The sequence below is a fragment of the Rhinopithecus roxellana genome, chromosome 6 (genome assembly GCF_007565055.1).
Source record: "Rhinopithecus roxellana isolate Shanxi Qingling chromosome 6, ASM756505v1, whole genome shotgun sequence".
NCBI classification, from domain to species: Eukaryota; Metazoa; Chordata; class Mammalia; order Primates; family Cercopithecidae; genus Rhinopithecus; species Rhinopithecus roxellana.
In genome coordinates, this window is record NC_044554.1 from 58,018,138 (window position 1) to 58,033,718 (window position 15,581).

General features: G+C 49.7%; 2 protein-coding genes across 13 annotated transcripts in view; both read left to right on the top strand.

Moving 5' to 3' along the window:
• WDR91 (WD repeat domain 91) overlaps positions 1–3,862 on the top strand; it is a 30,099-nt gene extending 26,237 nt beyond the window's left edge. Inside the window, exon 15 of the mRNA XM_010357991.2 lies at positions 1,346–3,862. Coding sequence (XP_010356293.1) covers positions 1,346–1,510 — 165 coding nt within the window. The 3' untranslated portion in view covers positions 1,511–3,862. The remainder of the gene's footprint in view (positions 1–1,345) is intronic.
• Positions 3,863–11,836: 7,974 nt separating this feature from the next.
• CYREN (cell cycle regulator of NHEJ) overlaps positions 11,837–15,581 on the top strand; it is a 75,266-nt gene continuing 71,521 nt past the window's right edge. The window contains exons 1-3 of one of the 12 annotated variants that reach the window (XM_030933102.1): positions 11,837–11,912; positions 13,518–13,609; positions 14,751–14,826. In XM_030933102.1, coding sequence (XP_030788962.1) covers positions 14,779–14,826 — 48 coding nt within the window. In that variant the 5' untranslated portion in view covers positions 11,837–11,912; positions 13,518–13,609; positions 14,751–14,778. The other 11 variants (XM_010357985.2, XM_030933099.1, XM_030933101.1 and 8 more) reach the window with 11 other exon arrangements.

The window sequence follows — 15,581 nt, forward strand, 5'->3', positions numbered from 1 at the left end:
GCTCAGGGAGAAGAAAGCTGTCTCAGTGGGGACTGAGTCCTTGCGGGAGGTGGGAGGCTGTGGATTGGAGGCCTTGGAACCAGGAGGAGAGGATGAAGAGGAGTTGTTGGGTAGATGGAGAAGAAAGCAGGTCTTGGGGCCCCACATGAGCAGAGGTGAGCAAGAGCTCACAGTGAGGCAAGGGGCACTGCCCTGCTGAGGTGGGAAGTGGGAGCATCCTAGACTGTAATCTGAAGTGCGCACCGCAGGACCTGCGCTCGCTGTGGGTTAGGCTCCTCTTTTCTGTGGAGCATGATTCTGTCAGTTGCCCTTGCCCTTTCCTTCAAAATTAGCTCCATCATTTCTCATAACCGATATTTCCCAATGGAGACACTAAAACGCCTTCCGTTTACAAGCCTGATCTTATTTTATTCTCCAGAGGTTTGTTTTTGTTGCATTTTTGGTAGGCTGTTCAGTACTTTGCTCTCTGTATGGATATATGTGTGTATGTATTTTATTTTTAGTCATGCAGCCTTTGTCATTTGATCTGATCAGTTCATATGATTGGCAGTCGGACTTGCTGTATGACCAATTAGTTGGTTGAAAGATTTTCCTCTGTAGAATTCTTTGAATGTGAATAATGAGATCTAATTATTTAAGGAATATATTGAACTTCAGGTCCCACTTTTATAATCTATAAACAATGTAATTTATGGTTTCTGTAAATGTTTTCTCCATGATGGCTGAAGACTGCGTTGCCTCCCGCTCACAGTTGCTATACATAGTGGTACTGACAAGAATTCAGTTCGCTCCTAGCTTCCCCTTCCCCGTTAGTGCCCTATCGCACAGGATCGCTGGCTACCTAGTGCCGGGGTTCAGAGAGCCATGTTTCTGCACTAACTGAAGGCTCCCCTGTGCCAGCACTGTTCTGGGTGTGGCAGGCTGGCCCCCCACAGGAAAGAGCTGCCTGAGGCCCTACTCCCCTGCAGCTTGCATTCCCCAATATGGGAGTGAACCTTCAAGCAAAAAGCAGATTCATGATGACGTGTCAGGTAGTGAGAAGTGATGCTGTAGTGAGAATAACCAGTGTGCATGCAAGCAGCACCAGCCCACAGCAAGTTCAAGGCAGCTGAGAAAATGCCTTATTTTAAGGAGCTGCTCAGGGATTTGTTTTCCACTTCAGATGCACCAGCTGTACTTGGGAAAGTGAAAGCATTTCCTGGTTCAAGAAGTTAAACAGACTTTCTAGAAAGGTGGGCATGTGTGCCTGGCCTCAAGCACATCCTCAGGTGGGCCACTGAAAGTGGATCAAGTATGTGTAAGTGGTGTTTGTTGACATCTCCTCCTGTTTCTTGTCCTCTTGCAGCTGGGTGGCGATGAGAAGGTTCTGGAGAGCTGCTTGAGCCTGGGTGGCCACCGAGCCCCTGTGGTCACCGTGGACTGGAGCACTGCCATGGACTGTGGGACCTGCCTCACTGCCTCCATGGATGGGAAGATCAAGCTGACCACCCTCCTGGCCCATAAAGCCTGATGACCTGCCCCGAGGGCCACCCGAGGAAGCAGTATTATCTGGGGTAGGGGGAGGAGATATAGGACAGGAAAACCAGGTGCTCCACTCCATCTCCCTGCCAGTGCAGTGACTCTGCAGGGAAAGACTGGCAAGGAGGGTCAGGCACTTCCATCTTCGGTGACTGGAATGGGACCCACATGGAGTAGGTGGCATATGCTTCCCAGAGACTGGTATCATGGCTGTGCCAGAAGTACATGTGAGACTATGGAGGAAAGCTCTGGAAGAAGCAGAAACATTGCAGTGGCTACTGTGTTGGCTCAGAAGAAATTGACAGTATTTTGTATATATATGCCCATTTTTATTTTTCTTTTTTTAAAAAAGAGAATGCTCTTATGGTCCCCTGGTGTCTCTTTCTAGGATATGTGTCATTTTGCTTCAGTGACAGCCCTCCCACCCAACCTGGCTCTGCTGGCCCGGAGCTGAACCTCTCCAGGCTCTCCTGTAGCTTTGCCATGGAGCCAGGTCAGCTCCCTGTCAGTTCTGTTGGGTAACAAGGTTTGGCAGTTCCTGTTTCTCTGGGCTTAAGTCAAGGCCACAGAGTTCTTTTTCTTCCCTGAAAGCTGGCAGCTTTTGTTACAGAAGATTCTCAGGATGAAGGCAGGGGCTGAGGCCTCTGCCACTGGCTTCCCCTTTCCATCCAGTGGCTGCTGTTTCCCAAGACGGGCTAAGCGTTCCTTATCTGAAATGCTTGGGACAGGAGTGTTACAGATTTTGGATTTTTTCAGACTTTGGGATATTTGCATATATACATAATGAGGTGTCTTGGTAGGTCTCATGTCTGAACATGAAATTCATTCATGTTTTAGATATACCTTATACATGTAGCCTGAAGATAACTCTAAACAGTATTTTAAATAATTTTGTACATGAAACAAAGTATTGATTGTGGTCAGGTGTGGTATTTTCTACTTGTTGTTTGTCATGTTGGTGCTCAAAGTTTTGGGGCGGGGCATGGTGGCTCACGTCTGTAATCCCAGCACTTTGGGAGGCCAAGGTGGGTGGATCACTTAAGGTCAGGAGTTCAAGACCAGCCTGGCCAACATGGTGAAACCCCATCTCTACTAAAAATAACAAAATCAGCTAGGCGTGGTGGGAGGTGCCTGTAATCCCAGCTACTCCGGAGGCTGGGGCAGGAGAATCACTTGAGCCCAGGAGGCGGAAGTTACAGTGAGCCAAGATCATGCCATTGACCTCCAGCCTGGGTGACAGAGGGAGAACACAACTGAAAAAAAAAAAAGTTTTGGGTTACAGAGCATTTTGGATTTTGGATCTTTGGGTTAAGGACGCTTAACCTGTACCTCTTTCATTTGGTGGCTCCTCTTCTTCCTCCAACTGAACATCTTTGTGGAAAGGTGACGGCTGCCAGCCCCTGTCTGCTGGCGAATGGTGAGAAGGTCAGAGCAAGGGGGCCAAGTTGCTGGTGGGCACCTGGGGTTAAGGCCAGCCGAACTGTGGCTAAGCCCATCTATAGCTGAGCTGAGTGTCAACCAGCTGTGTCCACACCCTGCCTGAGGCCTGCCCTCTCCTCCCTGTCTGGGGTGGGACCTTGAAGATGCAGATCCTCCCACGAGGTGAGGAGGAACAAGAGACTCACTCCCCTTTTCCCTCTTGCCTTTCACAGCTGAGGCAGAGCTTATGGGAGGAGTCACCATGGGAGTGATGGTCCTGGGCTTTGGTCTCCAGTGCTTAGCAGGGGTGACCTTATCACTGAGCTGGGAAAGGTGGCTGCCACTAGTCATTTTAAGTCTCTGAGCTCCAGCCTAGTTCTAGGGGCACAAGTCTGGAGTAGGGATACTCCTAGTTACCTACTTGTGGAAAAGCACAAAGAAACTTGTACCAAAGCTTTGGCTCCTCTTCTGGGAGTTGAGGGAAAAGTAGGGAGGTATTTAAGTGGCTTGATTATGAGAAAACACCAGAGACAGTAGTAAATAGTTATTTACTGATTTTTACCCATTTCTACCCTGGTAATCCTCCCTGCAAATGAATAAAACCAAGACTTCTTCATTTATTAGTTTTCCCCATCTTCTGTATTGAAACAGTGATCTTACTTATCTCACCCAGTGACTCTGTAGGACATTTAAAAAGTGGTCATGGGTTTCATTGGAGTGACCATGTATTAATGTTTCCTCTCTTCATCTCAAAGTTTCTGTCTTACTACCTTTTCTCTCCCCTTAATACCATCTCTACAGCTTGCTGAGATGCTTTAAGGATCACAGAGGCACAAAGAAGATTTGAACCTTGCACTCCTCCCATCCTACCTCTTCTTCCTCCTGGGTGAGCGCTCGTCCTCAAATAAAGCATGTTGGAACTTCAGCTTATCTCTCCTTCCATAGACCTGCTTGGCATCTGCCTAAGAACCCAAGCAAGACTCTTCCATTGTCTTGGTTGAGGGTGGCATAGAAGAAAACCTCTTTACCAGTCCCAGCCTCAGTTCTCAGCCCAGGTGTTGACCCTCAGCTCTGGGGAGGGCTGCACAGAGAGCCTTGCGGGTATACTTCCCCACTTCCTCCTTCTCTTCAGATACCTGCTGGTGTTTGCCTCTTCTGCTCCATGGCCTTAGGCCTTGGCTGTGTTCTGGGAGTTGAGGGAAGCATTTGCATGGGGAGGGCCTCATAGCCAGTCCCCATTCAAATGCTTTAGAGGTTCAACGTAATCTTTTGAAGTATGTATACATTGTGGAATACAGACAATGTAGAATGATTAGCTAACCTAATTACCTCACACGATAAATAACATTTTAGTTGTCAATTAAAAAAAAAAATCCCCCAAGCCTCCAAATGCTTCGGGTGCTGACTCTAATCTGTGCAAATCACACAGTTCAGATTCCTGACCCCTGCTTGGGGCGGGAAGCATCTCTCCCTTCAAATAGCTCATTTCAGCTGGCTATGGAAAGAGATTTTAAGGAGAGAAATGTGCAAGGAGTTCTTCTGTTAAAGAAAAACTTAGTCAATGATACTCATTAAAGCACAGTAAAGACTACCATCTTGGTAGGTATAGGGACCACTGCAATGGGGTCTTACATGGGGGAGAGAGATTGGGCTCAATTCCGAATACAGCGTGCACAGTGGGAATTCACAGCCAAGGAGCAGGGTGGGGGTCTGTGAATAGAAAATTACTAAGTGGAGCCATCAGGGTAAGAGATTCTGGTGAAACTGACCTAACAGGACTCTTGCTGAAGACAGGCTAGGGCGATAGACCACTCGGGGATGGTGGAGGGTGAGGAGCCTGATAAGGCTTGGAGGGTGATCAGATACCAAGGGGAAAGGGGTTTTTGCTAAGACTGGATTTTACAAGGAAGCGCACAGACTGGCCTTGCAGAAGACTCAGAAGCCTGACTGAAGCTTGGACAAGTAAAGCCTCTTTGTCAGTTCCAATTGCCAAGGATTTTTTTTTCTATAAGTGACAAGGCAGAATAGCCAAGTATTTTCTGTTCCTTTATTCACAAGGAAAAGATGCTTCTTCACCCCAGCCCGTGAGACCTGGGCTTGTCCTGGCTCACAGCGGGTGACGGCGGGGACCCTGGAGGTCAGTGACCCTAACCCCTCAAGGCAACGGTGGCGGGGGAAGCAGGTCCTGCCCGAGACTGCCCTCCTGAAGAGCTACGTGGACCCCAGTGTGGCAGTTCGGTTTGTGACCTGAAGGCACTGAGGCCGCCCCCTTCAGCCTTGCTATCTAGACACTGTCCCATGCGGCCAGGGGCTGAGGGCAGAGATCCAGCTGTGTGGGTGTCGCTGCTGGGGAGGAGCCGCAGGTGCTGTGCAGGGAGGGAGTGTGGTGTCCGAGTTCGCTGTGCCTGGGTGTGGCCAGCACCCATTCTAGTTGCTGATTTTTTTGCGAACTACGTTTCAGATCGCTGTCCTGAGTTCCCATTTTAGGGCCAGATCTCGTCAGATCATCCTTTCAACCTGAAAATGCTGCTGGGGAAGGCCTCACTGGCCACTGCTTGCACGGGCGTTTCCAGTCTGAGCTCCGGCATCCTTTGGGCTGTGCGAAGCCAGGAGTGTGGTTTTCAACTAAAACTCAGCACTGATGCCAAGTGACCGTGGTGGAGCCTAGCATCCAGCAGGACATGTGGGCAGAGGGGACCCCCGGGGCCACATTAGCAAGGCCTCCTGTCTTGAAATGTTGCGAAAATTAAGGGACAAGAGAGACCAAAGAAGGGGATGCAGGAAAGTTTTTTTCAGGTGTACATCAGCTCAGTGGAATTGCATCCAGATGTTTCATAGGTTATTATTTCAAGAACCTTATGATATGGTCGAGCATATAAATTGGGGTGCAGTATCCCCATGACCTATTTTGTGCCTAGGTAGCTGGCCCATAGTATTTAATGATTTTTTCAGGAGGCCATTCATTATTTTCCTAGTCTCCTATGTCTATGTCTTTTTTGATATTTGTATTTATTTTTGAGATCATGCTCCTTTTAGTTCCTTTATTCTCATTATAGACTGGATATCCTAAGAGTTCCCCTTCCTTTAGAGGAATTAGAAAGAAGGATGGCTTGATTGTCCTACTTCCTTTTGCTTCTATGCCACCTCTTGTCTGATGTCCTTTACAGTGAAAAATGGCCACCTTGTCTGGAGCCCACACAGCGTCTAGGAGTTGTAAGATTTCTTCTTTAATTTCTTTCCCTCCAGCAGTTAAGAGTCCCCTTTCTTTGTAAATGGCTCCATGGACATGTAATGTAGCAAAGGCATACTTTGAGTCAGTACAGATGTTAACTGTCTTTCCTTTGGCTACTAATAGTGCTTTAGTTAGAGCTATTAATTCTCCTTTTTGTGCGGAGGTCCCGGTAGGGAGGGCCTGTGCCTCTGAATTTAGAGTCACCACTGCAAACCTGGCTTGCAGACCCCTTCTGATAGAAACTTGCTTCCATCTGTCAAATACTCAATGTCTGGGTCCTTAAAGGGTTGGTCTCTTAAGTCTTTCTGGCTTGAGAACACCTCATCTACTACATCTACACAAGAGTGTTGGGGAAACCAGTCTTGCAATTTGGGCATTTCTACAGGCAACAGGGTAGCCAGGTTGAGTATTCGTGGTTTTTAAAGTTATGTGTGGATTTCCACATAAGAGCCCTTGATACCTTAACATTCTTGGATTAGATAGCCAGTGATACCCTCTTTGCTCCATTAAGTGATCACTGTGTGTGGCACCCGTATTATTAGCTTTTGTCCTAGTGTCAGCTTCCCAGCATTTTCTGCCAGCATGGCAGTGGCGGCTAACGCTTTTAAGCAGGGGGGCCATCCCAGAGCCACAAGGTCTAACCGCTTTGACAAATAGGCTACTGGTCGATACCATGATCCTACTGTTTGATCTAAAACTCCTGTAGTCATTCTTTTTCTTTCATGGACATAGAGAAAGAAAGGCTTAGTCAGGTCTGGCAATCCCAGGGCTCAAGCTTGGCTTAAGGCCTCTTTGATCTCATTAAAGGCCTTCTCCTGCTCATTACCCCAAAGGAGGGACTCTTTTTCTCCCCCACTTTGTGGCTTCATACAATGGCTTTGCCATGAGTGAAAAGTTTGGCATCTAAGTACAGCAAAAGCCTGCTGCCCCTAAAAACTCCCTTACTTGTCGCCGGGTGACAGGAGTGGGGAGTGCACATACGGCTTCCTTCTGCCCACTGCCGAGTTCGCACTGCCCTTGGGCTACTAGGAAACCTAGATATCTTACTCTTTTTGCACAGACCTGAGCTTTTTCCTGAGATACTTTGTAACTTGCCTTCCATAGAAGGTGAAGATCTTTGGTGCCCTGGAAGCAATCTTCCTTGATAGGTGCCACGAACAAACAAACGATCATCAATGTATTGTAACATACACATTTGTCATTTGGTGGGAGAAAAGCCTTAAGGTCTGATGCTAGTGCCTCTTCAAAGAGAGTGGGAGAGGTTTTGAACCCTTGTGGGAGCCTGGTCCAGGCGAATTGTATTTCTCCCCACTGGAATGCAAAAATAAGCTGACTTATTAGAGCTAGCCTGAGGCAGAAAAAGGCATCTTTTAAGTCCAAACTGGTAAACCAGGCGGCATGAGCAGGAATGTGGCTCATCAGTGTATATGGGTTGGGCACCACCACATGTAAGGTAACAGTAACTTTATTTATGGCCCATAGGTCTTGCACAGGCCAGAACCCACCAGATGGTTTTTGCGCTGGTTAAGAGCAGAGTATTCCAGGGTGACTTGCATTTCTTTATGATCCCATGTTCTAGTAGCCAATTTATGTGCTTGGTCATTCCTCACACTGCCTCTATAGACACCTGGTACTGGGGAATGCGTACTGGAGTTGCGCCTGGAACTAACTCTACTACCACTGGTGCCTGGTTTATGACCAATCCTGGAGGATTGTCTTCTGCCCACACCTCAGGTATTTCAGTGACTAGTTTTTCAATATTCTGTCCATAAATTCAGACAGCCTGTATGTCTCTTTTATGTATAGCCTCCATTCCTCAGTCTCGGGGAGGGTAAGAGTTAACATCATAACTTTTGGTCAGCTTAGATCCAGAGTCATGTTTCCTTCCGGCCTGAAAGAAATTTGTGCTTGTAGTTTCTGAAGTAAGTCTCTCCCTAACAGGGGTACAGGAACAATTTGGCAGATATAAGAACTCATGTTGGACTTCTTGTCTTCCAATGACACACCTTCTGGATTGACAGGCCTTTTCTCTGATACTCTGGTTGCCTCAACTATAGTAGCATAGATTTTAGATAGCAGCCCAACGGGCTGTGTCACTACCAAGTGTTCAGCACCTGCATCTACCATAAAATCCATCTGTTGGCCTCCCACTTTCATAGAGACCAGGGGCTCCTGGAGGCCTACAGAGATGGAGCCCCGGTCTGTCTCAGTCCTTATATTCCTCAACTCCTGCTAAGCTGACCAGATCGGCATCCAGCTTTAGAACAACAGCTAGTGGCTGCAGGCCTTGGGCAGGCATCAGGTCCCTAGCTGCTGCTTTCTTCCTTTTTTCTCTTTCTGGACATTCATCCTTCCAATGCCCTTTCTGTTTGCATTCTTGCACATTGATCCCTCTCAAGCCTAGGCCGGCCTTCAAACCCTGGCCTAGCTTGTCCTCTACTGTGACCACAACCATGTCTGCATCCTTTCACAAAACCACAAAACTTGCTCTCTTTGAACTAGAGCAGCAGCCAACAAATCAACCTTTTCCTTGGCTTTGCGCTTTGCCTCTTTCTCGGCTTCCTCCTCTGGATTAACAAATACCTTAGTAGCTACTTGAATAAGCTGAGTAATATTCATAGCCTCAAAACCTTCCAACTTCTGAAGCTTCCATCTAATGTCACCTTGTGCCTGGCCCACAAATGCCACATTAACCATGGATTGATTCCCTACAGCCTCTGGATCAAACGGTGTATAAAGCCGGTATGCTTCACAGAGTCTTTCATAAAATTCACTGGGACTCTCATCAGCCTTTTGGCGTACCTCTGAGACCACTCCCAAATTCGTTGCCTTTTTCCCTCCGGCCTTTATTCCATTAAGGGGTGCCTCCCGATACCTCTGCAGGTTTTGCAATTCTTCTGCCTGGTTTGGATCCCAATTTGGATCTGCTTCTGGGAACCTCTTCTGTGCATATTGCTTAACAGGTGCATTGCTTTCTAACCACTGTAAGGCTGCCTGAGTAATTCTCCTGGCGTTCTTCTGTATTGAACAATATTAAAAGTAGCTGCTGACAATCAGGCCAGGTAGGGTTATGAGTCAGAGAGATGGACTGCATGAAGTCTATGACAGCCTGGGGCTTCTCAGTATAGGAGGGTGTAAGCTGTTTCCAGTTTAGGAGGTCGGTGGTGGAGAAAGGCTGGTAAACGAAAAGGCATTGCCCTCCTTGTACATTATTCTGTTTATCATGATAAATTTGGCTTTGTCTCCCAGAGAAACATCTGCAAGGCTCGGGTGCCGCGGGGTGCTTCTTTAGTCTTTATAGGTAGGGGTTCTGACTCTTCCCTGTGGGGTGACGCCTGAGGCTCACTCTCCTCTGAGCTTGATTCCTCAGGGGCCGTTTGTGCGGGCCTGCAAAACAGGTTTTTCCTGTTTTCCTTGCGGCTTTTCCTTTCCTTCCACTGTCCCTTTGGGTTCTAGTGGCAGGATCTCGGCTCACTGTAAGCTCCGCCTCCCGGGTTCACCCCATTCTCCTGCCTCAGCCTCCCGTCTGGGCTCCCGTGTGGCCCGAGCCTCCCCAACGGGCACCGCCCCCGTTCCCTGGTGCCCAGTTCCATAGACCGCCAAGGGCTGAGGAATGCAGGCGCAGCGGGGGACTGGTGGGCAGCTCTGCCTACTGCCCTGGTGAGGGATCCACTAGGTGAAGCCAGCTGGGCTCCTGGGTCTAGTGGGGACTTGGAGAACCTTTATGTCTAGCTAAGGGATTGCAAATACACCAATCAGCACTCTGTGTCTAGCTCAAGGTTTGTAAATACACCAATGAGTACTCTGTATCTAGCTAATCTAGTGGGGGCTTAGAGAACTTTTCTGTCTAATACGCTGTGTTTAGCTAAAGGATTGTAAATGCACCAATCAGCACTCCGTGTCTAGCTCAGGGACTGTAAATGCACCAATCAGCACTCTGTCAAAATGGACCAATCAGCTCTCTGTAAAATGGACCAACCAGCTCTCTGTAAAATAGACCAATCAGTGCTCTGTAAAATGGACCAATCAGCAGGATGTGGGTGGGGTCAGATAAGGGAATAAAAGCAGGCTGCCCCAGCCAGCAGTAGCAACCTGCTCACCTCCTCTTGCATACTGTGGTAGCTTTGTTCCTTCACTCTTTACAATAAATCTTGCTGCTGCTAACTTTTTTGGGTCCATGCTGCCTTCATGAGCTGTAACACTCACTGCAAAAGTCTGCAGCTTCTCTCTTGAAGACAGCAAAACCATGAACCCACTGGGAGGGAGAAATAACTCCAGACACACTTTAAGAACTGTAACATTTAAGAACTGTTAAGAACATTAAGAACATAAAGAACAGCCTTTAAGAACTGTAACATTCACCCCGAAGGTCTACAGCTTCACTCCTGAAACCAGCGAGACCACGAACCCACCAGAAGGAAGAAACTCTGGACTCACCATCTTTGAAGAACTGTAAAAGTTCCTTACACTCACCAGGAGGGTCCGTGGCTTCATTCTTGAAGTCAGTCAGACCAAGAACCCACCAATTCCTGACACACTGTGACCTTGTAGCTGTGCAGGGAGGAAAGAAAACAACCTTAACAGAGCCACAAAATATGTGGAGGGCAGATACAGTTCATGTTTCTTGGAAAACAAACTTAACAGAGCCACAAAATATGTGGAGGGCAGATACAGTTCATGTTTCTTGGGACTGGCAATTAATATACTTGTTTAACTTCGGAAGGGCTGAAATTCTTTTTAGCTTTGGTTAATACAGCAATTCTTTCTATGAGCTATTGTTATTTCTCTTACTATTACTATAATTTTACTATTAGTACTTACAAGGGAGGAGACCAACCCCCCCCCCCATATTGTCTTATGCCCAATTTCTGCCTCCAAGGAAGAAAAAAGTAAAAACTAAAAGGCAGAAATGAAATCCACAAGCAGACAGCCTGGGACCACACCCAGGGCCTGGTAGTTAAAGATTGACCCCTGACCTAATTGGTTATGTTATCTATAGTTTATAGATTGTATAGCAATGCACTGTGAAAATCCCTATCCTGTTTTGTTCCGATCTAATTACCGGTGCATTCTGCCCCCAGTCACGTACCCCCTGCTTGCTCAATCCATCAGGATCCTCTCACGCAGAACCCCTTAGAGTTGTGAGCCCTTAAAAGGGACAGGAATTGCTCGGCTCTTAAGACAGGAGTCTTACCCATGCCCTTGGCTGAATAAACCCCTTCCTTCTTTAACTCAGTGTCTGAGGAGCTTTGTCTGCAGCTTGTCCTGCTACACTTATGCTATTATTCTATTATCTTCTTAATTTTCCACTTCATTAGCATAAATGCAGGTGGGGCTCCCATACTCCTCCAGCAGGTGAGGGCTGCCTGGCCCAGCAGGGATCCTCCACCTGGTTTCCCAGGGAAGTCCCAGGAGCCTTTCCAAAACACTCCCATTCCCTTATGGCTAACTTCAAGGGCCAGGAATGGACACTTTCACTTTCCTCAGGCCTGCTGTGCTGCCTCGCTGGCGTTCGCAGTGCGCAGGAAACCGTGTGCCAGCAGGGGCACAGGCAAGGCCAGCATGGGGCGCCCGCGGACCTCCCAATGAGCCAGCTGCCAGAAGCCGGAAGTGCCCCGGGTGCTAGGACTCCGAGGGCCGGGAGCAGGCCAGGACCGGAAGTGTAAGGGGCGGGAGCGCGCAGGGCCCGGAAGAGGCGGGGGGGCCAGAGGAGGTCCGGGGAGTTCCGGTGGAAGGAAAGAAGGTAGGGATTTAAGTTCTGGGTGGGGCGCGGGTCCTACTACCGCTCGAAATTTGCCTCCTGGCTCCGCTCTGGAAGCTAAGAAGGGGCACAAGAAGTGGAGAGAGGGAACCTGAGAGCAGGGAAGCCAGTAGCCGACTGGAGGAGCGCGCTGTCACTCCGGTCGGAAGGAGCGGTGCAGCCCTGACCCGCGTGCGGCAGGGTCAGCGAGGCCCCTGCGGTGTTTCGCCCCCGCCTTCCCCTCTGCAGTCACCGGCCCTCTGGGCCTCCCACAGGTCAAGCGGCGGGTACCGGCCCCCAGAGCGAGGGCGGTCTGTGAACTGACAGCACATCGCGTTCCCGCGGGGACCCCGTTCTGCTTAGGCAGGGAGCGGCTGGCATGGGACTGAGGTTGGTCCGCGAGCGCGGTGCTCTGGAGACCCGGCTTCTGGAAGGTGCTGCGGCCTGCCCTTGGGGTCCAGAAGCAGGGCGGGGAGGCGCGGGGTCTGGAGTCTGCAGGACCTGGCTGCGAATCCGACCAGCTAATTTCAAACTTTTCTGTGATCTTCTGCAAGTTAACTCAGTCTCAGTTCCTCGTTTGCGAAATGTACTTAATATGCACCCCAGGGTGAACTAAATTTGTCCACAGACTGCAGCAGTGCACTTGGGAGGCGCCTTAGGGTGTAGGAGTCACTAATATCAATGAGTTTTGACAGAAATGAGGGTGCATTGGCAAAGGTGTGCCCCGTGGCACAGGTTAGGAGGAGGGCCTGCTAATATTTTTTCTTAAATTGTAAACAGCCGTCTGAATGAGCAATACATTATCACATTGTGATTCAGAGAGGACTGTCGCTGACTACTTTTTTCTGGGCATGCCTCTGCTTCAGGAGCTTGTGGCTTGATTCCCAAGTGGAAGGTAGAGACCTAGGCTCTCTGAGTCACAACTCCATCTCTCTGGGTGAGGACTGAGCTCCAGGACTGCAGAGTGGAGGCAGAACAATTGCGATAGGAAGAAGAGAGGCCAAACTAGATCAGAGTCTGGCGTGGGCTTCAGAGTCTACAGACTGGCACAGTTAATGCTTCCTGGCCCCTATTGCTGGTTCAAGTTTGACCAATCAGAAATATCTTTAGCTTAAGGGCGGGGTGTTGGCCAATGAGACTTTATTGTGAAATAAAATGCCCTCAGTTTCATGTAGCTGAGCCACCACAGAGGAGTGGAGAAATCGAGTTGACCAGATGAGGGAGAGGCCATTAAGAGGTATTTTAGGGATTGGATGGGCTGGGCACCCCGAGGACTGGCATTTGGGGTGGTAATGAGAAGGAACATTAGGGGCCTCTGCCTCTTTCCTTCCTCTCCTCCTGTGCTGAGTCAGTCAGCACAGAGGCTGCAGGAGGTATCTCTGGTTGGCTCGGGCTGCCTGTGGGGGACACCGCTTTGCGGAGGTCAGAGGGCTCTCTCCTGAGCCGCTCTCATGCCCACAATCACATCTGCCTGATGTCTGTGAATGGCCATTGGAGTCTCCTGGGCCCTGCTCACCTTTTGGTCACCTCTGGCCTGCCCTGCACCGACCAATAATTGCTTGATAACTGGAGTTACTGGAATTCACTGAACTTTATTGTTCTTGGTAGGAATCAAAGATCAACTCCCACTGAGGACAAATGGACCTGTAATTCCGGGTGTGACGAGAGAACGGGATTTACCTTCCTGAATTAAAAAGCAGGTCATTAAGCTTGGGCCCTGACTTTTCTTTGTGAGAAGGTACAGAGATGGAAACCTTACAATCCGAGACTAAAAAGAGGGTCCTTCCCTCATGGCTGACAGCCCAGGTGGCTACCAAGAATGTGGCACCAGCGAAGGCCCCCAAGAGGATGAGAATGGCAGCAGTGCCGGTGGCAGCAGCAAGGTGCGACAACCCTGGTCAGACGACTCCTGCAACTCTGGCGAGTGGAGCAGGGACCTCCACGACCTGGGCCAGGTCTTCCAGCGTAGGCAGAACAGCAAGATGGGCGGGTGTTTCAGTCTGATCATCTCTTGAGCTTTTAGGAGGTGGAGGGGCTGTGAGCAGGAGGCAAAACGGGTTAAACTTCGAGGACAGGCACCCGCTTCTGCCTCTGGATGAGTGCTCTGCCGTCAGCACACACAGAGTGGGTTTTCCATGTCAGCCAATCTCTGATGCCAGTTGTCCAAAATGCCAGTCTCGTCCTTTACAACAAACATGGTAACATCAGATGGGTGAGATCAGTGGTAGGGTCTGTTCTCCTGAGTGGTGCCTGCTCCTCCTGTGGACAGCCCTTTAGGGATGGACAGATGAGCAGCAGCTGCGGGGCCAGCAAGAGATCAGGAACTGGGGAGTGAGTGAGTTGAATGATGGTAATTGTGTGGGGTGGGGTGAGTCTCCAGGCTGCAGCATCAAGTGGGCGGGGCCCCAGCACTAGGTGTTCCCCTCTCTGGCTCCTCTAAGGTTTCCTGACTGACAGCCTTGTGACTGCTGCTGCCTTTTCCTAAGTCTGGTCCTGCTTTCAGGTTCCTCTCAGTGCAGCCTTAGCCTGAGGTCCCCTTCCTCTTGCATCCACGTGTGTGTTTCAGAGGCGGCAGCCCCTCCCTACTTCCAGATCCTTGTAGGGCAGTTGGTGGAGTGTGGGAGGCACCCCGGTGTTGCCTCCATGAAGCCCTGTGCCAGTCACTGGGCTGCAAGGCTAAGGAAATTGTGTCCGTGTCGGAGAAAGCTCCTCAGCTCAGAGGTGTTGGTGCCTCCTGCGTGGTGGGAAGGTGGTGGGAAGAGGCCCTTTTGCTCCTGTTTTCTTTGTCCTTGTGAGACCTGAGAGTCTGTGTCATCTGTGCCTTGCATGTCTTTTTTTCAGACTCCCTGCGACGAGGACTGTGTACTGCATGAATGAGGCCGAGATAGTCGATGTTGCTCTGGGAATTCTGATTGAGGTAAAGTCAGCCAAGCCTCTTACTCATGACCAGAGACTCTGCATGAGCAGAAGCTAGACTAGGCGCTTGGTCACCGTCAGTAAGAGCTACGCCCTCTGTGGTAGGCTACCTCTTCTTTCTCCTGCCACTCGCCTCGCTCTTGTCTCGGCCATGCTCCCCAGGCCTCTCCCCATGTGGTTGTGTGCTCGCGGGTTGAGTCTTTGGGGCTAGATGCCTGGGAGGGCGTGTGTGTGTTAGGGAGAGCGTGACTGCGTGCTAGTGTGTATGTGGATGGGACATGAAGCCTTTACCTGTTTGTGTTCTTGGAAAGGTTCCCAGCTGGGTAGGTGACTTCTTAACCATTGCCCCTCTCCTGAGCAGAGGCTGCTGAGCTTTCTGGCTTCCTGCAGTAATAATTGCAGTGCCTCAGAGTTGCACAGCATTCTGCAGTTTACCCAGTGCCTTGAAAGCATGTGTGATGTCATTTGGGCCTTGCAGTAACCCTGTGGTGTGGGGCTTTTCCTAGTGCTAAGGCATGGGCCCACACACAGGTTTTGTATCCTGGGCTCCTTCCATTCTGTCACCGGCCCTTCTAGACATGTTTCTTCCATTTCTTTTTCCTTTCCCCTCAGCTAATCCTCATGCCTCTGCTTGCTTCTCTCCCAAGTGGGTCCTGGTTTCTTCAAGAGCTGTGAAGAGGGGGTATGGGGAGGAGTGGGGTGAAGAGACGGTAGGTGCTCAGGATATGGGTGCATTGCCTGGCCTGATCACACTGG